At 37.0% G+C, this 22,700-nt stretch overlaps 2 protein-coding genes across 2 annotated transcripts; both read left to right on the plus strand.

Moving 5' to 3' along the window:
- Positions 1-13,010: 13,010 nt before the first annotated feature.
- Positions 13,011-15,032, plus strand: LOC110744254 (shikimate O-hydroxycinnamoyltransferase-like). Its single transcript, XM_021944220.2, has 2 exons — positions 13,011-13,614; positions 13,913-15,032. The coding sequence occupies exons 1-2, from the start codon at positions 13,189-13,191 to the stop codon at positions 14,843-14,845; spliced, it is 1,359 nt and encodes a 452-aa protein (XP_021799912.1). The 5' UTR covers positions 13,011-13,188; the 3' UTR covers positions 14,846-15,032.
- A 4,927-nt stretch (positions 15,033-19,959) lies between these two features.
- Positions 19,960-22,531, plus strand: LOC110744246 (Peroxisomal membrane 22 kDa (Mpv17/PMP22) family protein). The gene is made up of 6 exons (XM_021944211.2): positions 19,960-20,276; positions 21,295-21,450; positions 21,576-21,708; positions 21,827-21,866; positions 22,121-22,261; positions 22,344-22,531. The coding sequence occupies exons 1-5, from the start codon at positions 20,025-20,027 to the stop codon at positions 22,206-22,208; spliced, it is 669 nt and encodes a 222-aa protein (XP_021799903.1). The 5' UTR covers positions 19,960-20,024; the 3' UTR covers positions 22,209-22,261; positions 22,344-22,531.
- Positions 22,532-22,700: the final 169 nt, after the last annotated feature.

Below are 22,700 nucleotides of genomic sequence, written 5' to 3' on the forward strand. Positions count from 1 at the left end.
TCTTTTTTCGTTTCTGTTTTGTGTAGGGAAAATGAATTGGATCATTCAATCACCAATCCTCGTGGGATCGACCTCGCACTTACATATGCTATACTACCAAACGGCTCGTGCACTTGCGAGTATCACAAGTTGAGGATGCAACTGAATTCATTTTGGTGCAGCTGTATCTACACAACAAGTTTTTGGCGCCGTTGCCGGGGATCGGTAACATTGTTTGATTCTATTTGGCTTTCCTACTTTTTTTTTTTTTTTTCTTAACTAGACAATTTCAAGTTTTAAAGTTAATGACGTTAATGGACAAGTTGTGTTTGTAGTCCAACAGAAAAGGACAATTGCCCAACAAGCAAGAGAACTGGGTTTAAGTCCCAGCTTACACAACCCATTGGTGCTTGTTGCTTTGAAGCATGGAATTGGACTTGTGTTGATTTTTCCCTTTCATTTTTAGTTTTTTTTATATTTCGTAATCCTTTAATTCCGTTTCAAGTTTTTGTATGTGTTTGTTTTAGCAATGTAAATAGCTCAATAAAAATGGAGAGAGATGGCAACTTCAAAGATAGGAAGTGTGGAGCATTGGGAGAAGTCGCGACCTCCAAGTGCATCCATGCTCGACCTAATCGCTTCAAGGGGGAGCATTTCAATCCTTTCTCTTCTTTGAATTCTGTTTATTTCCGTAGTTGTTTTTGCCTTTTGGTCCACGTTGAGTTCTTTGTTTTTCTATGCTGAATCCAACCATATAAAGAACGTAAAATTTGGACTTACGGTTGGAAAGTTATAGCCTAAAATCCGAACAGAGGTCGAAGCTGAAAAACATAGAAACGAATCTGTCCAAATGGTGATAAATAGGTGATAGAAAGTGCTGTTTGTTTTTTTTCTTTGGTTTCTTGGTTTGTTTCTTTTAGTACAATAATTTATATCGTTTGTTTGAGTTTGTTTAGAGTACTTAGTTCATTTTCGTTTATGGTTTGTTGTTTCATGTTATCTTAATTTGTTTTTGTTTCTTTTTCTTACTAGAATATATATATATATATTTTTTTAAAAAATTATTTTTCATATGAGCTGACTTATGGTAACTCCAGTGAGCACCTTCGTCAATACAGTGTCTAGGAGTTCTTTAGGCGACACCTTCGGTGTCTAAGAAGTTTGGGTTTTAAGCGGGACCATTGTGACCCCTCCAACCTTCCCGGATCCCCTGGCTGTGTTTTCTGAGGCCCTTAACTGGTCATCCGTGAGTTGCTTGTATATTCGTGTGTTTTTAAATTAAGTTTTCTTTATTTTCTTTGTTTTCTTTTCTGTTGAGTCTTTGTTTTTGTTTTGTTTATGTTTTTGTTTTGTTATGTTAGTTTATTTATTTATTTACGTGGTATGGTTAGTTAGTTTATTTCTGAGTGTTAAAACACTTTTTTTTATTTATTTCAAACATTGCATAAAAACAAAAAAAACAAAAAAAAACAAAAAAAACAAAAACAAAACAAAAACAAAACAAAAATAAAAACAATAAAAATAAAAAAACAACATCATCATCATCTTCTTCATCTTCTTCATCTCCATCATCATCATGGCTTGCCTCTATTTTCTCGCACTTGTAGAATCTGCAGCAGCTCCACATGGTCCTCATTTTTTCTCTGCAGTGCTTCCACGTGCTGATTGGCACAGTAGAGCTGCTTCTGCAAGTCCGCCACCATAGCCTTCAAGGAAGCTATTTCCTCGCTCATCGCGGCACACTCCCGTGTTCTCGCCAGCAATCGCATGCCCAAATTGGTAGCCGAGACCGCGTGGAGCACAGTTAAATTGTGAGACTCCTCCACTGCTGCCTTGTCAGACCTCTGCGCCACATGCAGATGATCTGTCGGTGTGAGCTTGCTTCCAATCATGCCTCCCAGCAGCGCTGCTCTGTTCGGCATTGCCTCAGAAAAGTTCGGTATTATCTCAGCAAAGTTTGAGGCCGTGCCGTGATGATATGAAGAGTTTGGAAAGACAGTGTTTGGAGGAGCCCTTGTCTGGGCATTCGGTGGTGCAAGTGAGAGCTCAAGGTTGAGATCATCAAGGTGAGTGCATGAGGATGCCATTTGTTTTGCTTCTGAAATTTTTGATGTTTTCCCTTGAGTTTGCAGGAAGAAATGCTGGGTATCATCCGCTTGTAGAGGCGTGCTTTAAATAGACATATGCTGATGAAGGTGCCAACACCATTTCGGATTTCCCGGGCATGCTCGACCTAATCGCTTCAAGGGGGAGCACCTTTACTTTCACTTTACTTTTCTTTTTTCCGTGTTTTCTGGTGTTTTATTGCTTTGCCCGTTACTTTCATTTTCTAGAGCTTTGTGTTTTTGCCTTTCCCTTTCGGCTATCATCTTTATTTTATTTTAGTTAGGGAACTGTGCTTCCATTTCCGTTTGTCGTCTTCGTTTGATTTAAGTTTGGAAAGTGTGCTTTCTTTTCCGTTTTCTTTTTCCTTCTGCAAATTTACTCTTTTATTTCCAAAACAAAATAAAGACAAAAACAACCAAAAAAAATAAAATAAATTAAAATAAAAACATCAATAATGCAGTAGAAGTCATTTCTTCACAGTGCTCGGTGTCTCGACCATTGGAGCTTTGAGTTTGGCCCTCTGGCTGTCCTCTTCCTGGGCTTCATGCACAGCCTCTTGGGGCTCACCACTTGAGCTCCCAAAGATCGCAATCTTAGCTTGAGCGTAACTACTCTCACGATCTGCTTGCTTGCGTTTACCCGGTCGGTCTAGGTCTTCCAGCGGTTTTCGCATGTCGCGAGAGTACAACTCTACCATCTTTGATAGGTTTCTATTCTCGTCCCGCAATACTTCTAGCTGGTGTCGATTCACCTCCACTATCCTTGACCTCTCCCTTTTCAAGCTTTTTATAGCAGTCTGACACTCCTCAACCATACTTCGCTCCGCCGCCAACTGACCTTTCAGCACCTCTACCTCATGGGACTTCGCAAGTAGGCGATGACCCAAACTTGCGACTGTTGCCGTACTCTGCACGCTCAGTGCCAGGGCATCGCTCACGACCCGGTTGTCATCCCTTGTTCCCAGCACACGTATATCTTTAGGAGTCACTAAATTTCTAGCCACTCCAATGGCAACATCGTTGTCCAGGAGTATTGAGTCAGTTACTGTCACAGGCCCCCGTGCGGAAGCAAAGTAGGGCATCCATACTGGTGCCGCTGCTTGGCCTCGTGTCTGAGTCGGTGGAGCTAGGTTGAGATCCAACGAAAATGGGTAGTTAGAGGCCATTTGATTTCTCACTCTCTTTTCTTCTTTCTTTCTTTTCTCTTTTGTGTGTTTTTGAGTTTGCGTTTTTTTTTTCACCCTTTCTTATAGACTTAGTCTTTGACAAACCCTAGCCATTGCAGCATCTGAGCATTTTCTGAATCTCCAGCATTCCTTGAGTCCCACAACCTTCTCGCCTTCCAACCATACCCAACTCATTTATCACGACGTGTCTTTTCTGAACGAACGCGTTCAGTAAAGTCTTTGCGCCTTTCCATGAGCCCGTAATTTTTGCTTGTGGAGTCTGCGACGCCTCTATCCGTCGACACGTGTCTCGCCCTGTCTGTTGGTCCCTTACACTGAACCGAGACATCATGACCCATGTTAAAATCCCGCTCTTTGTGTTGCTAATCACGGTTCGATAGTTTGTTTTTACAAAACTAAATAATAATAAAAAGCCGGAAATGAAAACTAATTGTGGGTCGGGTTTCACTTTAGTTTGGGTTTCAAAGTGGGTTAAATTCACTGTGGTTTGTGTTTCGAAATTGTGGGCTTTGGGCTTCAAAATTTTTTTTGGGTTTCAGAATTGTGTGATTAGGGTTTACTGTTTCTTTTTTTTTTTTGTTTGTTTGTTTGTGTTGTAATTTTTATTTTATAATTATTTTGTTTTTGTTTTCTTTTGTGATTTTGTGATTTTTTTTTTATTTGCTTTAATACCTTTCATTTGTTGTTATGACATTGTTTGTGGCTAATTTTTAAACATTGAGGACAATGCTCATTTCTAGGTTTGGGGGTATTGGAGATTAGCAAGTAAACTTGGTTTTTCTTAAAATTTAAAAAAAAAAAAAAATTTAAATTTCTTTCTTGTTTTGAATCTTGTTTAGTCACTTTCCGAACACATTTGATGAGATTGTGATAAATGTTTGCATGACTTAAATGAAAATTGAATTTTATTTATTATTTATTTTGTTTTCCTTGTAAATTTTTATTGTAAAAAAATAATAATTAATTAATTAATTTGGCATCGTTCTAGCATGACATGTTCGAAACCTTCTTTGCACTTGCCATTTGTTTCATAATTTTCCAATTAAAGGATTTGCATGATCTAAAGAATTGTATCAAGCATAAATTAGACTTATATAACCATATAATGTGAGCTTTTGAGCCTTGTGCTTCATTTCATGAATGTTATACACATACTCTTATTTTCTTGTCATCAAAGTTGTTGTTTGATCTCATTATTCATTGATTTGGTTGATCACTTAAAAGTCATTCATTCTTATGCAATTTGATTTCATGACATTTAAGAAGTGATATTAAGGCCCTCTTTGGATCGTTTGTGCCTTTCAAGCTAACCTTATGCATGCTTAAGCATGATTTTCCATTGTTTACCATTTTGAGCCTACATGTAAACATTTTCTTTCATTTTACCAATTATATTTCCTCGCCTTAGCCCGAAAAACAAATATTTACCTTTCTAAGGAATTCATGAGCTCTAATTCGGATGTGTTTTTCAAGCTAAGTTTGGGAAGGGATATTACATCAAAAAAAAAATAAAAAAATCACACACTTGGTGAAAGAAAAGAGAAAATTGTGATTAAGTGGCGGTTGTTTGAAAATTCATTTTTGGGCCTTCAAAATAATTTGGTGTTTGGAAAGGAGTTTGAATCAATGTAAATGAAGGTATAAGGAGTTTTGATCATGTAAAAGAAAAAAAAATCTAATCGTGATGATTCGAAGTCTTGTAAACAATTGTTTTATGCTCTTACATTGCGAGTTCCTTGGACTTTGTATTATCCATACCTTTCATTTCTTACTCACCTTACACCCTTGGCCCCATTACAACCTATGCTAAAGACCTAAATTGATCTTAAATGTCATGTGGTTGAATTGCATTTATTTTTCTACTTTTAAGTGTTTGACATCCTTCTTGAGATCATATTAATGCAAGTTCTTCATCTTTCTATTGCGAGTTAAGTCCCTTATGGTTTAACTCTAATCTCATGTTTATAACTGAGTGTTGCATTGTAGCCCTCTTCCGAGTGATTCATTTGTGAGAGGACAACTTCGGTGAGATTTGAAGTTGCATTTGTGCTTGGTATGATTTTTGAAATTGTGTGAAAACTAAGATTGGGGAATTTGTTGCATTTGGCTATCACACTAATACACTTTGAACATGTTATGTTTTGAACTTTGCCGCCATGTAAATAATGTCTAAAATTGAGCTTTTAAACTTTTGAGTCATGTGCATGAGTCATTTCTCTTCATAAAATGTTCGGAAAGATTGTTTTGAGTTTTTATTTATTTTTATTTTTATTTTTGTTTTGTTTTTGTAATTATTTTTGTTTTTGTGTTTCTTTTATTTTTGCTTAAGGACTAACAAATCTAATAAGTTTTCTAACCACTTTGTTTTGTAGAGTTAGTAAAACGTTTGTGGGTATCGTTTCTGTTAAACCCTCAAGAGACACAACTCCTCCTACTAGGGATGCCTAGAGGTTTAAAGGCTTGTTGCATTCGCTCAATGCAATCGAGTTACCTACGAAAGTGGTCTAGTTAACTTCTTGTTTTGTTTTTAACTTTGTTTTGTGTTGTTTTGCTCGAGGACTAGCAAAATCTAGGTTTGGGGGTATTTGATCGGTTCATAATTGTATATCATTTTGTACCCTTCTAGCTTATGATTTGGTTATGTTTTTTAGTTAAACTTGTGCTTTTAATCCTTTTTGTGTTTATCTTTCAGTTCATTGAGCTTTAGGTAATAATGATGGCTTTGGATAGTAAATGATGCAATCCATGCATGTTAGGGCCTAATTTGGATGAATGGATGAAGAGCTTAAAGACAAACTCAATTTTGGCTACAGTCCCCTGCCAGCCCAGTTTCGTAGGTCATATTGCAAGCTTTGTTTCAGCAAGCTACATAGCTCGGATGAGGCCACATTCTTCATGAAAGTTGTTCCAATGGGTGTGTAATATAACATATCCAAAATTCAGCCCCATTGGATAAATATGGAGTCTGTTACCTAGCAAACACAGAGCCATGCTCAGGATGGATTTTATCAGCGCGCAAAATGAGTTAGCAATTTGTTTTGGCCTTAACTTCCTCCTCCGACCTTGGATTGGCCCAAATGATATATCGCTGGAAAGAAGACATTCTAAACTTCAAGTTTGAGTGCTTAAAGTCTTAATTTGCTTAAGGGAAGCCCAATTCGTAAGCCCTTGAAGTTGCTGGTCATGCTGACCTCAGGATGAGCTATTATTTCTGGTTGGAAGCTTGGTCATGGTGACATGAAGATGAGCTAGGGCTGCTGGTGGGATTTATTAGTGAAGTGCATCAACCATTTCAGATTTTATAATGCAAGTGTTGTATGCATTAGTGAAGTGCATCAACCATTGCATGACTTAAATGAAAATTGAATTTTATTTATTATTTATTTTGTTTTCCTTGTAAATTTTTATTGTAAAAAAATAATAATTAATTAATTAATTTGGCATCGTTCTAGCATGACATGTTCGAAACCTTCTTTGCACTTGCCATTTGTTTCATAATTTTCCAATTAAAGGATTTGCATGATCTAAAGAATTGTATCAAGCATAAATTAGACTTATATAACCATATAATGTGAGCTTTTGAGCCTTGTGCTTCATTTCATGAATGTTATACACATACTCTTATTTTCTTGTCATCAAAGTTGTTGTTTGATCTCATTATTCATTGATTTGGTTGATCACTTAAAAGTCATTCATTCTTATGCAATTTGATTTCATGACATTTAAGAAGTGATATTAAGGCCCTCTTTGGATCGTTTGTGCCTTTCAAGCTAACCTTATGCATGCTTAAGCATGATTTTCCATTGTTTACCATTTTGAGCCTACATGTAAACATTTTCTTTCATTTTACCAATTATATTTCCTCGCCTTAGCCCGAAAAACAAATATTTACCTTTCTAAGGAATTCATGAGCTCTAATTCGGATGTGTTTTTCAAGCTAAGTTTGGGAAGGGATATTACATCAAAAAAAAAATAAAAAAATCACACACTTGGTGAAAGAAAAGAGAAAATTGTGATTAAGTGGCGGTTGTTTGAAAATTCATTTTTGGGCCTTCAAAATAAATTGGTGTTTAAGGAAAGGAGTATGAATCATTGTAAATGAAGGTATAAGGAGTTTTGATCGCGTAAAAGAAAAAATCTAATCGTGATGATTCGAAGTCTTGTAAACAATTGTTTTATGCTCTTATATTTTGAGTTTCTTGGACTTTGTTTTATCCATACCCTTCATTTCTTACTCACCTTACACCCTTGGCCCCATTACAACCTATGCTAAAGACCTAAATTGATCTTAAATGTCATGTGGTTGAATTGCATTCATTTTTTCTACTTTTAAGTGTTTGGCATCCTTCTTGAGATCATATTAATGCAAGTCCTTCATCTTTTTATTTCGAGTTAAGTCCTTATGGTTTAACTCTAACCTCATGTTTATAACTGAGTATTGCATTGTAGCCCTCTTCCGAGTGATTCATTTGTGAGAGGACAACTTTGGTGAGATTTGAAGTTGCATTTGTGCTTGGTATGATTTTTGAAATTGTGTGGAAACTAAGATTGGGGAATTTGTTGCATTTGGCTATCACACTACTACACTTTGAGCATATTGTGTTTAGAACTTTGCCGCTTTGTAAATAATGTCTAAAAATTGAGCTTTTATTGTTAAAACGTTTAAGTCATGTGCATGAGTCATTTCTCTTCAGAAAATGTTCAGAAAAATTGTTTTAAGTTCTTTGTGTTTTTGTGTTTGTTTTTGTTTTTGGTTTTGCTTAAGGACTAACAATCTTTAAGTTTTCTAATTACTTTGTTTTACAGAGTCAGTAAAACGTTTGTGGGTATCGTATCTGTTAAACCCTCAGGAGACACAACTCCTCCTACTAGGGATGCCTAGAGGTTTAAAGGCTTGTTGCATATGCTAAATGCAATCGAGTTACCTACGAAAGTGGTTTAGTTAACTTCTAGTTTTGTTTTTAACTTTGTTTTGTGTTGTTTTGCTCGAGGACTAGCAAAATCTAGGTTTGGGGGTATTTGATCGGTTCATAATTGTATATTATTTCTTACCCTTCTAGCTTATGATTTGGTTATGTTTTTGAGTTAAACTTGTGCTTTTAATCCTTTTTGTGTTTATCTTTCAGTTAATTGAGCTTTAGGTAACAATGATGGCTTTGGAGAACATAATTCATGCAATTCAAGCATGTTAAGGCCTAATTTGGATGAATTGATGAAGAGCTTAAAGACAAATTCATTATGGCTACAGCCCCCTGCCAGTCCAGTTCCGTAGGTCATATTGCAAGCTTTGTTTCAGCAACCTACATAGCTCGGATGAGGCCACATTCTTCATGAAGGTTGTTCCAATGGGTGTATACTATAACATATCCAAAATTCAGCCCCATTGGATAAATATGGAGTCTGTTACCTAGCAAACACAGAACCATGCTCAGGATGGATCTTATCAGCGCGGAAAATGAGTTAGCAATTTGTTTTGGCCTTAACTTCCTCCTCCGACCTTGGATTGGCCCAAATGATATATGGCTGGAAAGAAGACATTCTGAACTTCAAGTTTGAGTGCTTAAAGTCTTAATTTGCTTAAGGGAAGCCCAATTCGTAAGCCCTTGAAGTTGCTGGTCATGCTGACCTCAGGATGAGCTATTATTTCTGGTTGGAAGCTTGGTCATGGTGACATGAAGATGAGCTAGGGCTGCTGGTGGGATTTATTAGTGAAGTGCATCAACCATTTCAGATTTTATAAAACAAGTGTTGTATGCATTAGCCATACTTAATTCAGATTTTCAGCTTCCTTAGGCCTATATATAGTGAGGTTTCCCAAGCTTGTAAACACACCCCAAGGGGGGGAGCTCTCAAACACTTCTCTAGAGCTCCCTTCCCTTCTCTCCCTCAAATTCTCTTAGTTTCATTTTCTAGTTTTCAATTGTTGTAATGAAATATTTGTGCTGAAATTCTTCTTAAGTTTTCTTAGTTCCACTTAACTTTTCATTATGTAAATTCTTTTCTTTAGTTTCAAGTTTGATTAGTTTCCAAGTTTCAATTATGGTTCATGTTCTTATTCATTATGCTTATAAGTTAATATGCTAGTTTGAATGATTGATCACCATTTAGGCTTGCATGTTAGCTATCTTGGTTTGAATTAAGAGTATACACCATGCTTTAATTCGAATTGAACTATGAATAGGAAGAGTATGTATGGACATTCGACAACAGGGATTAGATACATGCTTGGTTGTTTAAATTGTTCTTCTATGCTTAATGGGTTCCTAATGCTTAATTTTAGGTTAGACAACAAATGATCAAATTAGGGAATTAGGAACACAAGGTTATGACCACACACCATGGCTTAATCATACTTTAGCTAGAATCAATCCATTAATCTAATTGAACTTGGGAACTTATCTACTTGAGTTAGTTATTTTCTTTCTTCCTTGTTTTATTTATTTCCTTTCTTTTTCATTTCTGTTTTGTGTAGGGAAAATGAATTGGATCATTCAATCACCAATCCTCGTGGGATCGACCTCGCACTTACATATGCTATACTACCAAACGGTTCGTGCACTTGCGAGTATCACAAGTTGAGGATGCAACTGAATCCATTTTGGTGCAGCTGTATCTACGCAACACCCACTTTAGTCCTCTGATTGGAATCTTCTGTATAAATTATTGGCTTTTTATCACAAAACGTCTCTGACGTTTGCGAAACTATCAGATTGCATCCTTAAAGTTTTTTTGTATCACTTATGATCCATAACGTTAATATAGGTGCTCTTATATAGTCCCCCTGTCAAAAAAACTGTTAAATCCAGGGATATAATTGTCATATCAATCCAAAATTATAAAATATATATATATATTTTTATTTCTTTCCCTTCTCTCTTTCTTTCTTCTTCTTTCTCCCTTTCTTTTCTTCTTCTTCTCTCTTCGCTAGATTCTTCTTCTTTAAGCCTGGTGAGCGCATTGCCCTTGGCGCCTCTGGTGGGAATTGGAGAAATGTATGGAGGTGATTGAGGAAGAATCAGCTGCAACAAAAAGTGGGTCGTCGATTGCTGACCCATCAACCGTATTGAACTCAGAGAGCATGCTCTGAACCCAGCCAGAGAGATCAGATGGGTTGTAGTGGACTGCATCAGAAAGCTGAGAAATCCCATCTTCCTGAGCAGAGCCCATGACCATCTCCAGCTGCTCGAGCTATTCCGCCACCTCTGCCATGTCTGAGGCCCAAACCTTGTAACCCAAAACGGCAAGCAACTCATCAATGCCGCCGCCGCCATCTTGGTCTTGTTCCCAAATTTTGGCCTTGCCATTCAGCACTGAGGATGTGGACGACGAGTATTCGCCCTTGGAACTATTTTGATCCGTGTAGGTATCGCGGTGATCTCTCTTCATTTTTATTTTTATTTTAGTTTGATTGTTGTGAGGAAGAAGAAACAAAGAAAGAAGAAGCACTGAGAGATATAAACCAAACCACAACCACTAGGGTCTGAACATGCTATCAGGCAGAGAGCAAGAAGAATATTGAGAGATATAAACCAAACCACAACCACGGATATGTTTTTTCTCATATATATAACCTATCAGGCGGAGAGAAAGAATAAGAAGAAAGAAGAAGAATCTGGCGGTGGCGGAGAGAAAGAAGAAGAAGAAAAGAAAGGGAGAAAGAAGAAGAAGAAAGAAAGAGAGAAGGGAAAGAAATAAAAAATATATATTTTTTATAATTTTGGATTGATTTGACGATTATATCCCTAGATTTAACAGTTTTTTTGACAGAGGGACTATTTAAGAACATCTATATTAACGTTAGGGACCATAAGTGAGACAAAAAACCTTTAAGGATGCAATCTGATAGTTTCGCAAACGTCAGGGATGTTTTGTGATAAAAAGCCTAAATTATTTGTACCGTGTGAATCGTGCAAAGCAAACGTTTTTCACATTCTTAAGATAGTGATAATATCGTGATTTACTAATGTTCGAAGCTTTTTTATACATGTGAGTATGCCTCCTTGATGTCCCTTTAAGGATCTTTATGTCATACAAGCTTGAGATTCTTTGTACTCCCTGTCTCCTTTTTACTCAGTGCAAGAATATACACGCATTTACTTTTGTTTGATTGCAGTAATCTTACAAGATTTTTGTTGAAGGAGATCAAGAGCAAGTTTTATTTCGAAAAATGAATTTGCTTACCAAGATGGATGACATGAATATTCAATCGGATAGATGATTTACCAAATAGTTATGGTATGATTAGTGCATCTCATTTTATTCTAAAAATATTGTCTTCCAACATTGTATATATAAAGATTGCATTTTTTATAAATGCAATAAAAAATAAATTAAAAAATCTAAATTTTGATAAATTAATCAAGTAATTGCATTTTTTTATTTTTTATATAAAATAATTATTGCATTTTGCCTCTATATATAAAGATTGAGAATGAGAAATAAAAAAATTAAAGAAAATGAAGAAAAAACAAAGAAATGGGTTGGCGGGCTACATAGGTATTTTAGAGGATTGGCAGGTTATATAGGTATTTTAGCGGGTTAGCGGGTATTAATTGCATAGTGGATACGGTATCAATAAGAACATGTTTGTTCGCTCGACTTTGCAACCTGATTGGAAGACATGTCAATTCCAACAATGAAAGCGTATCCAACACTTGCATGACTCGTATTAGACCATATCACATTAGGTGAATAATACTGATTTATATTTTGGTTTTAAGTGAGAATCGGGCATCGGGCCGAACCTGACCACGCCCACCCCTACTAACAAATAACACTTAGTATATACTATCTTCTGATTCTTGGGTTGTAGTTTCAAAATCTCGACTTCTTGGATTTTATTATATTGATGTGGCAAGTCTATATAAAAAGTTAAGTAGATCCTAGCAGACAAAATCAAAACAAAATATCTCAGGCCGTACGTGACTATTCTCTCAAAGTAGTCAAGTAGGGATTAGATATCACATGATTTTTATAATAAAATATCATCTATATTTCTTCAAACCGCAAACAAAGGAAAATTGCACGCTGTTCGCTAGGTTTTATTGAAATTTTGTTAGAAATTAAAGTCCTAGTAGTACATATCATATAAATGGTATGTGGTTGTTCGTTGGACAGCCAAAGTATTTGGTAGTGGAAAGATATATACGTCCAACAAATATCTTAGAAAACTTGGCCCACAAGGCAGGTATATGTATCATTTCTGGTCCCCTCAAAATGCTTTTAATATCCAGACTCTCTCCCTCGTTTCAAATTTTTGGGTTTTGGACGTGGTGGGCACTTTGTGTTGTAAATAAGTTTTGTAATTATATTGGTGGACTAATTTGGTTGTGTTTTAAACACTGTTTCCCGTTGAGGGTTAAAAGTCACAGAATGGAAAAAGAGTTGTAGGGGCTGCAATTAATCCTGTTAACCCCTTTTTCTCTGGGTATAATAAAAAAGGAAGTCATTCATCCCTTCAAGTTTGCTCAACTTGCGAGGGAGATGGGTAGGATGGTGATTAAATTATGGTAAGATTAAAACTCCCAATTTGATTGGCTATCACTCGATCCCATGCAGAAAAACAGACTTGCACAGCACTTAATCTTTTTCCAGCTAACACTATAATACAATCTACCTGTGGACCTACAGACTGATCCACACTTAAAGCTGTCATAGTCCTTTTGCAAAGAACCATGTATAAATGGCGGGTGTAATCAACTTTAGAAATGTATCCTTTGGGTTTCTCTCTAAGAATTAATTCTTCTTAGATTTGGATTTAATACTCTCTTCCTTAGTTTCGATTTCCTTGTTCACGTTTGATCGATTTAGTTTTTGTTGTAGCCGTGGATTTGTGTTATAAGTTGTAATCACAAGAAAGAGGTCGTAATATTTTTCTCCTCTCATAATAAGAAAAAGAAATAGAAAAAGACAAGATAATGGCCGAGAAGGTGATAGTGAGCATAAGTGAGTCAACGATGGTGAAACCAGAGGAATCGAGGCCTCGAGGCTCTCTGTGGCTTTCCAACACGGACCTATCGTACCCGCCCTATCACACGTCAAGTGTTTACTTTTACAAACCAAGCGGCGGTGAGAAAAACTTCTTTGACCCGGTAGTGCTCAAGCAGGCACTCAGCAAGGCTCTTGTGCTCTTCTACCCCATGGCCGGTCGCTTCAAGCTCAATGACCAGAATGGCCGTATGGAGATTAATTGCAATGCGGAGGGAGTGCTCTTTGTTGTAGCGGAGAGCAGCTCAGCTGTTAATGATTTCGGGGATTTTGCGCCCACTCCCGATTTCCTTAAGCTCATCCCCGCCGTTGATTACTCTGCTGGGGTATCCTCATATCCCATTTTGGTGTTGCAGGTATTTAATATTCCAGTAAATTTAGCAGTTCTCCTTTAAACTAATTTTTTCTTACCGGCTAAAAACTGGTAAACAATTCCATCTCCTATCCAGCCCGACTTTCTATTTTTGTTTTTTTTTGTTTTTGGTAAGACAGAAAAGGGAACACTTGATCTGAGGTAAGAAAAAAAATAGTTCACATGCACAATTTCTCAACTGGAGAGAGGATGGAATTGTTATAAATACATGCAAATTTAATTAATTGGGTTTAAAAAGTATATACTTATACATGGTTCTGCACATATATTCAAAAATGCAGGTCACGTACTTCAAATGTGGTGGAGTGTCACTTGGTGTTGGCATGGACCACCGCATGGCAGATGGAATTTCTGGTGTTTACTTCATAAATACATGGTCTGATATCGCTCGCGGTGATCTCACAAATATTGAAGCACCCTTCATGGACAGGACATTACTTCGTGCTCGAGACCCACCTCAACCTGCATTTCCCCACATTGAATACCAAGCTTTACCACAAATGAAATTAGCTTCTGATGAACATCTGCAAAGCAAAAGTAATATTACTACGTCCCTTTTTAGATTGACGCCGGAGCAGCTCAACATGTTGAAATTGAAAGTCAATTCGAAGGAGGAAGGTGGCGGCGGGAATATTAATAATAATACAATCAAGTATACCTCATTTGAGATTTTGACGGGTCATATTTGGAGATGTGCTTGCAAGGCACGTAAACTTCCTGATGATCAAGACACCAGCCTACGAATTTCCATTGATGGACGGTCCAGACTGCAACCTCCACTCCCAGCTCGTTTCTTTGGCAATCCCCTTTTCAGAACCATACCAACTGCCACAGCTGGGGATATCCAATCGAAACCAACATCGTATGCTGCAAGCTGTGTTCGCAATGCTTTGGTGCGGATGGACGATGAGTATCTTAGATCAGCCCTTGATTATCTTGAGCTTCATCTTCCTAGTATTTCCATACCGGTTAACGGATCTCTGCCAATGTGTTGCCCAAATCTTCGGATAAACAGTTGGCTTAGGTTGCCGATTCATGACGCTGATTTTGGTTGGGGTCGACCCATTTTCATGGGCCCTGGCCGTCTTACGTTTGTGTTTGACGGCATGTCTTTATTTTTACCAAGTGCAACTAATGATGGGAGTTTATCAGTGATCATTTCTCTACAATCAGAGCACATGAAATCATTTTCCAAGTTGTTGTATGACATATAATCAAGCAAATGAGATGGTCAGAGAAATTCGGTCCTGTGCGGTTTGAATCATCATCGTCATCCCCTTCATCTTTAAGGCTGTTCAAAATTTGAAGTTGTTTACAATGTATTGGTTTTTGCACATTGCTTGATTGGGTATTGTAAGCTTTGTTTCCTACGTCGTGAATGTATTGGTGCCAGTGGTGGACTTTTTGTCCACAATATATACTGGCTGTGTTTTATGTACTGTGATTCTTAATAAAATTTTCTTTCTCATGAAATATTTAAAAAGAATCTTGAATTTGATATCAAGTTTGATTTTGTTATAGAAAGTTGTTTTCTCTCCTTCTCTCTCTCTCTCTCTCTACACATCTATCATTTATCTGTCTTCTTCTTTGAGCAGTGTAGTCTGAAGTGTAAATATATCAAATTAATACACAATCAAATCATAGCCAGTTACATTTGGCCTACACGTTTTCTCAAAATTTAAGACATTAAAATCCAAAACAAAACTGCCAAAAGAGATCAAATCAATATTAATATCAATAGAACACGTCCAAATAGTGATAATAACAAATATAAATTTAATAATAATTTTGTATTTTGAAATACTCACAAAAATTCCAACAATCACCATCCAACTTGATCTCTGTAGCTAGTTTGGATATGGGTTTTGTCATTCTTGGTTTTCTAGCAGAACGTGAAAGATGGTTTGTTCTTGAATATATACAAGACATTAATCAATATTTGTCCGTGCAAGAATGGGTTTTTTCTATCTGTGGAAATTTATTCTCCAGTGTTTTAAAACTTGGGTTTAAGTTGGATTTTTACTTCTTTGGTGTTGGTAATTGTAGAGATATAATCTTGGATTCTAGATCTGGCTTCAACAAAGAGAAAGAGGGAGAGGGTGAGACACAGAGAGAGAAATGAGGCGATCGATCCTTGGCCAACGACGAGGAGTAGGTTGGGTTGCTGCCCGTGCAGTGAGGTGGTAGGGGTGGTTTTTGGGGTTGGGTGTGACTAATGGATAACTTAACCGTTTGACAAACGGAGGTATAAAAGTGGTAGAAAAAATCAAATATCGGGTACGAAATTTATACGAAAAAATTAGATAGCAAAGTGAGAATTTTGAGCAACTTCCAAGTAGTAAAGTGAAATTTACCCATCAAGATATTTATAGATTTATATACAAAAATATTTAGGCCTCTGCACAACCACAAACTTTTTATTTTTTAGAACCAACTACAGAATTTATTTGTGCCTAAGCATTCTCATCTTTGGAATTATATGAATGTATGTACCACGTTTTTAAAAAAAATCAATCAACTACTTAACAGGTCGGAAATAAAAAATTTGAATTAAAGGGCTTGGGCCCTAAATTATTCGAAGCATTTCGGAATTTACAAATAGAGAACAAAAAGTTGATTGTGCGTGTGGAGTTGAGCAAGCCACCAAGACCTTCCCACCCTCAGGGCATAGGGCCTTTCGCTCCTAGCATGATATTTCAAGCATTTGTTAATTGCTAACTACCCATGGTGGGTAGGGAGTGCCCTGTCGGCCTAGGGCTTGACCCAAGATCCACATGTAACCAATCACTTTAATGCCCTGTTTAGTTACAAGTAGGGCTCGCCAAATTTAATGGGCTCGGGCCGGGCCGGATCGGGCTTTAAAGAGGAGAGAGAAAATAGCGGGCCGGGCCGGTTTTTTTTAGAAAATTCAAAGCCTAAGCCCGACCCATGAGTCGGGCTTGAGAAAGCCCATCGGGCCGGGCCGGGCCAAAACGGGCCTACTTTAATCGAAAAAAGTCATAAACTTAATCATAAGGGCATTTTAGTCCAAATTTGAGATTAAACTCACTTAATTCCAATATTTTCACATCAAACCAAATTCATAAAACACCTAATAAAGTCACACAACTTAATAAGATTTTCTACAAAAATAATAAAACCAAGTATTGTTTTTGAGGTTATTACATAATTAGACCGTAATACGTTTTAAGAAATAATTTTTAAAAATAATAAGTATAAATTTTTATTTTTTTTTTAAAGGATGGTATGAATAAATATGCAAATGTTTGGTGATGTGTTCAAAAAGCATGATTATATTTGGTGGTACGATTATGTTTCGTGATATGATTATATTTGGTGATATGATATGTTGTTCATCTTATTTATATATATATAATTGTTGTATTAATAATTGACACAAATTAAATTAATGTGCTAATCATCCAATTATAAAACTAGGAATGAGTAAAGAAAAGTAAATGAAATGAAACAAATTATATATGTGATTTAAGTGATATAATCCTAATCCTAAACTCTTATTTATACATAATTATATATGTATGCGGGCCTAACAGGCCGGGCTTTTGTGGGAGGGCTGGGCCGGGCTTTCTTGGGCCTAATCGGGCCGGGCCTATGGGTCGGGCCGGGCCTATGGGTCGGGCCGGGCCTATGGGTCGGGCCGGGCTTCAAACACTCAAGCCCAAGCCCGATCCGGCCCAAAACGGGCCGGGCCATCTCAAAGCCCATAATGGGCCGGGCCGGGCTTTTTTTCGATGGGCCGGGCGGGCCCCCATCGGCCCATGAGCCCGTGGGCCAAATGATGAGGCCTAGTTACAAGCCCACACTACTAGACTTGGCAATTATAAACCTCAGTATAAGGCCTTATAAGTCTTCCTATATTTCAATAAGCTTCCGATGTGGGACTCTAGTGTTGTTTTAATTTGTGTAAGTCTGTTATCAATAAAGGAAGGGATATGAGGTGAATTGCGTACATCTCTTTAGCCTTTTTTTCTAGTGTGTATGCTGCTAGAAGATAAGAAGGTGCTTGGAAGTATTCTCAAAGATCTTTCAAGCTTGACTTAAACACAGGCATGGCAATCCCACAACTTGTTCTGGCAGACGCGCGATGTGCCCTAATTTAACCGGGATAATTTTCATATTTTTATTACTTTCTTGCAGTTCGTATTATTTACAATAATTTAATAATTTTACATTTTCTTGGTCAATTAGGCTTTCTAGGTGTATTCTTTTTCAATTATGATTTCTTAATGCAGTTAAGTTTTTTTTTTCATCTTTCTATTTCAACAATTATTAAGGGTTTCATGCGGAGACTACTTTGACTACTAATTTGTTACATATTCTCTCTTTTTCAGGTGAGTTACATTTATTTTCTAGGGATTTGAATCTTTTTAATTGGTATCACGTGATTATCATAGGACAAACCTTTTTCGCAATCTTAACCAAGGTATCACGATATTATAATATCGTGATACCTTGGTTAGTTTAGTTTAGACTTATTTTGGTTGGTGAGTGATGTGAATGTTTAGATTTTTATTAACTCCTATAAAAGAAAAATTCAGAAAAAATATCACACTCATATATATAAGTAACCATTTTTAAAAAATTAAAAATTAAAAATATGAGAGGGGGCATATGGGCCCATTTTAGTCCTTTGGTGGCTCCGCCACTGATTGAAAATCTTCTTTATTGGTACCATGCGAATCCTACAGAGCAAACGTTTTTCGCATTCTTAAGATAGTGATAATATCGTGATGTTTGATGCTTTTTTATACATGTGAGTATGCCTCCTTGATGTCCCCTGCACAAGTTTGCCAGTTCTATCATTAAGAAATGCATTAAGGATTGAGATTCTTTGTACTCCCTCTCTCCTTTTTACTCTACTCAGTGCAAGAATAGACACACATTTACTTTTGTTTGATTGCAGTAATCTTACAAGATTTTTGTTGAAGGAGATCAAGAGCAAGTTTTATTTCGAAAAATGAATTTGCTTACCAAGATGGATGACATGAATATTCAATCGGATCGATGATTTACCAAATAGTTATGGTATGATTAGTGCATCTCATTTTATTCTAAAAATATATGTAGAATACAGTCACAGAGAGAGAGAGAGAACGTAAATTGTTCTTTTAGATTGATGGAAGATTATGGTGCACAAAAATCTTGGATAATCCACAATTTGAAGCAATAAGTCATGTTCCAAGCTTCATTTCGCTCAAGGACATCTGGTGGGGGATGACGCTTCAGTGCTGAAATAAATTTCAAGGTAATACTGGTGTGCAGAGTGCAAGTTGCCTTAGAGAAACTAGAGGTCTTGTTTTGGTGATAGTGGGTGGGGATTTTGGAGCTTTTTGCAATGATTGAAAGAAACAACCAAAGTCTCAGTGCTTGTATATACCCCTACCTTGTTGAAACATCGGAAACTTGACTAAATAATATACAAAATATAATGAATTTTTTTACTATTAATAATATCGAAGCCTTTTTGTGATAAAACCTCATACATACTAGGTTTTATAGATGGTTAAGTTGGGAACAATATTTGTGTTGTTAGTAGTGGGCTTCTAGCCTATCTTTCTAAAATTTAACATGGTTTCGCTCGTGATGCCGGAGTCGGAGGTGCTGCAGCGGCGGGTGATGGGAGGAAGAAGAACACATTCAGAGATTTGGGGGTTAGAAACGTGTTTTATTGCAAGAGGCTTTTTAAAAAAAAAATTAAATCTATTTTAGAATTAAAAAAGATAATGGGTAGTTGTGTTCCATAAAAATAGGATCCATTATCTGATTTTTCTTTTAATTTTAATTTTTTTTAATATGAAAAAGTGTGAATTTACCATATTATCCTCATTTAATTAATAATTTCAATTCTTAATATTTGCATTAACCAAGGGCATTTTCTGGTATTTTGAATGTTTTATCCTTTTCTGCCTTTTGCTTTATATATATAGATTAATATGTCATGCAGTAGAAATAAAAGAAAATTAACCAAGGTCGTTGGTGTGAGTGGTTCGGCACTCTCATTCCTTAAGAGAGGTCAGGGGTTCGATTCCTGCTCTCGTACGGAGTCACCACTTTGGCCAACACTTTACCCCTTACGGGCCGACCCGGTGTGAGTGGGGATTAGTCTGGGTTGTGGTTAAGGCTTAAAGGTGCCACCCATAGTTGGGGCCCATCCAGGACCACCTCATAGTTTAGACCAAAAAAAATAAAAGAAAATTAATTTTTTTAATTTGTTTTGATCTTCGGGTTGGACCCAAACCCGGCCCGAACCCTACCCGTGTCCACTGTTAGAAACCCAACACTCCATTTCGCTCTCAATACAAAATCGAAACCATTCTCAAGAGAAAAATAATAAAAAAGGAATTGTGCTTCTGTCTTCCTTGCTTTGAGAATATGAATGTTCTTGGCGGTGGAGGCCATGGCGAGCTTTGGGGTTGGAACCCTTCACCGAGAAAACCGAAACAACAAAGAAAAAGGCGATTTGATTCCAAATCCCAGTCCTCCAATTCTGTGGAGGCAACCGGAGGAGCCGGTCACTGGTTCCCCTTAAAGCAAGCCGCCACAGCTGGCTCACTGGCTCTAACAGGAGACACAATTGCTCAGCTCAGCCAGCGGTGGACAAAAGCCAAGGCTCTTAACCAACAGGTTTGGTGAACTTTTTCTCATTTTTGTTTATTGGGTTTTGTTTGGTTGCTGAGAACATGTAGGAAAAGGTTAAGGTAATAATATAAAAGGTGTTCGGTCAGTTTCTTTTGGGACATACTCCTTGTGAAGAAAAATGTTGGGATTATATGCCGTGGTTGGTTGCTGAGAAAATGAGGGAAAGAGGAACTTGAATGGTTTCACTGTTGGGATGGGATGGGGAAAATTTCTCCTTTTTCCCTGTTTGGGTGCTCAGAAAATGTGGGAAATGCAAGCTTGACACTTCTAATCATTTTTTATAGCTGGACTGAAAGAAGGAGACATTTTTGGTTTCTATGGTTTGGGTATTAGGAAAATGAAGTTTCAGTTTTCTCTTTGGTTGTTCAAAGTTTTGTAAGTAACAGGTACTTGAGACTTGAGAGGTTTTTTTCTGTAATTCTGAGGGGAGCACCGGCTTATAAATTTGCAGGCGGATGCTGTTTTTCTTCGGTGCCCCAAAGTTAGTGCAAATGCTCATACGTATGCTCTTTTTGGTTGTATATACTGTGTGAATTTCAGGAAAGCTTGTTTTTATTAATATTACTAAAATATGTGCCGAGTATGCCAGCATAAGTGGAGTCTATATCATGTTGGATGGCCTCGTTAGACCTTCCAGCTATAGGTTGTTGTCTGCTAAGCCAATGCTTAGTCAAAAGATTGTGATTCTAAGGTTGTGGAGGGTGGCATGATGGATCAAGACTCTGTTCTTTGAAAAATTTGGCTCTCCTTGTTGTTTTGCTTGCAGAAAATTCAGTTCTAGGTTGGAGACATATTAGGGCTTTCATGGCGTGCTTCCTAGTTGATTTTGGTGGTCCATCCTCCAGGCCTGTTGACTCTTTTGTAGCTCAGTCAATTGGCCTTGTCATGTCCAATCTTAACTTAGGGCACTTCAAATCACTTTGTTATAGTTTATTTCTTGTGAGGATGCTTTGTTACATTGTGGTCCTTTGAGTTTAGTGTTTGACCAAAGCCTCTTTCTTAGGATGGAAAACATGCTCTCCTCTCAGATCATGATTGGCTTCGTGCACTTCGGATGACTTCCTATGGGTTTCTTTTATACGGCCCCGGTTCCTATGCATGGTACCAGTTTCTTGATCATTCTTTACCTGCGAAAACGGTAGGGAACCTACTACTGAAGGTACGACCTTTTTTTTATAAATATTGAGGTAGTATCATCTTATGGAACTTGGAAACCCCAACAAAAAAAAAATTAAAAGCAACGCAAGCCTTTAAAATGTACCTCATAGCTTTCATTTCTTACAGGTTTTATTAAACCAAGTTGTGCTTGGTCCAACTGTGATTGCTGTTGTTTTTGCATGGAACAATTTATGGCAAAGGAAACTCTCACAGCTCCCGGACAAGTACCGGAGAGATGCTTTTCCCACTTTACTTTATGGTAAAAACCTCTTCTGATTGATATATACCTCTTCTGATTGATATATGTGTTCACTTGATACTCCATTTCAGATTTCAATAACTGATAACTTTTCATTTGATTATTATTATTTGTGCAGGATTTAAGTTCTGGATACCTGTCAGTGTATTGAATTTTTGGTACACCTTTTTCTCTTCTCCTCCTTTTTTCTCCTTTTTCCCCCTCATTGGTATGGGTAATCCAGAGCTTCTGTTTATACATTTTGTTAGACACAGCATTGAAAACTGTTTGTAAACGTTAGTTTCTGTATGACCCCCTGAATGTGGCAAATCTTTTCCAAGAGCATCATACTTTAGCATAGATTTCAATTTTTAATGTCAAAATTAAGTAGTACTTTTGTGTGATAGTTTAACCTCAGTGCCTCTCTATACAGGGTGATACCTCTTCAAGCCCGTGTAGCTTTCATGTCTGTGGGCTCGATATTCTGGAACTTCTGTTTGTCTTCAACTATGAGCAAGTAAAATCTGCGCATTTTAGGTTATTTTATATCAGCAAGCAGACTTGTGAGCACGAGGTATCTTTTGCATATCCAATCTCTTACATGGTTTTGAGCTTCTTAATTCTTTCTGGTTTATGTTATTTCTCGCTTGTTCCAGGTTAATTTGCAGGTCCAGCATCTGGTACATTCGAGAAGAAAATGAGGACCAGAAGCCCCTTTTTTAATTGAAATTCATATGCTTCAAATTTAAAGACGAATGATTCTTCCCCTAATGTGGAAATTAGATATCATTAGACTAAATTAAATTTTAAATTGCTTTTTTACATGCATTGATGCATTGACAAAGTTAATGGGGCCAAAAAGTGACAACTGAAAGCTCAGAGGAATAAACTTTTAAGCACAGGCAAATGCAGAGTTCACATATCATTAGAGAATTTCAGAACTGCAATATCAAGGGGTAGAAAATTCTGTCATTTCTGAACAGAGACAATCGTCACCCTTTACCAGAGAAAGG

Source organism: Prunus avium, chromosome 3, assembly GCF_965620075.1.
Source record: "Prunus avium chromosome 3, drPruAviu1.hap1.1, whole genome shotgun sequence".
In the NCBI taxonomy this organism is placed as follows: domain Eukaryota; kingdom Viridiplantae; phylum Streptophyta; class Magnoliopsida; order Rosales; family Rosaceae; genus Prunus; species Prunus avium.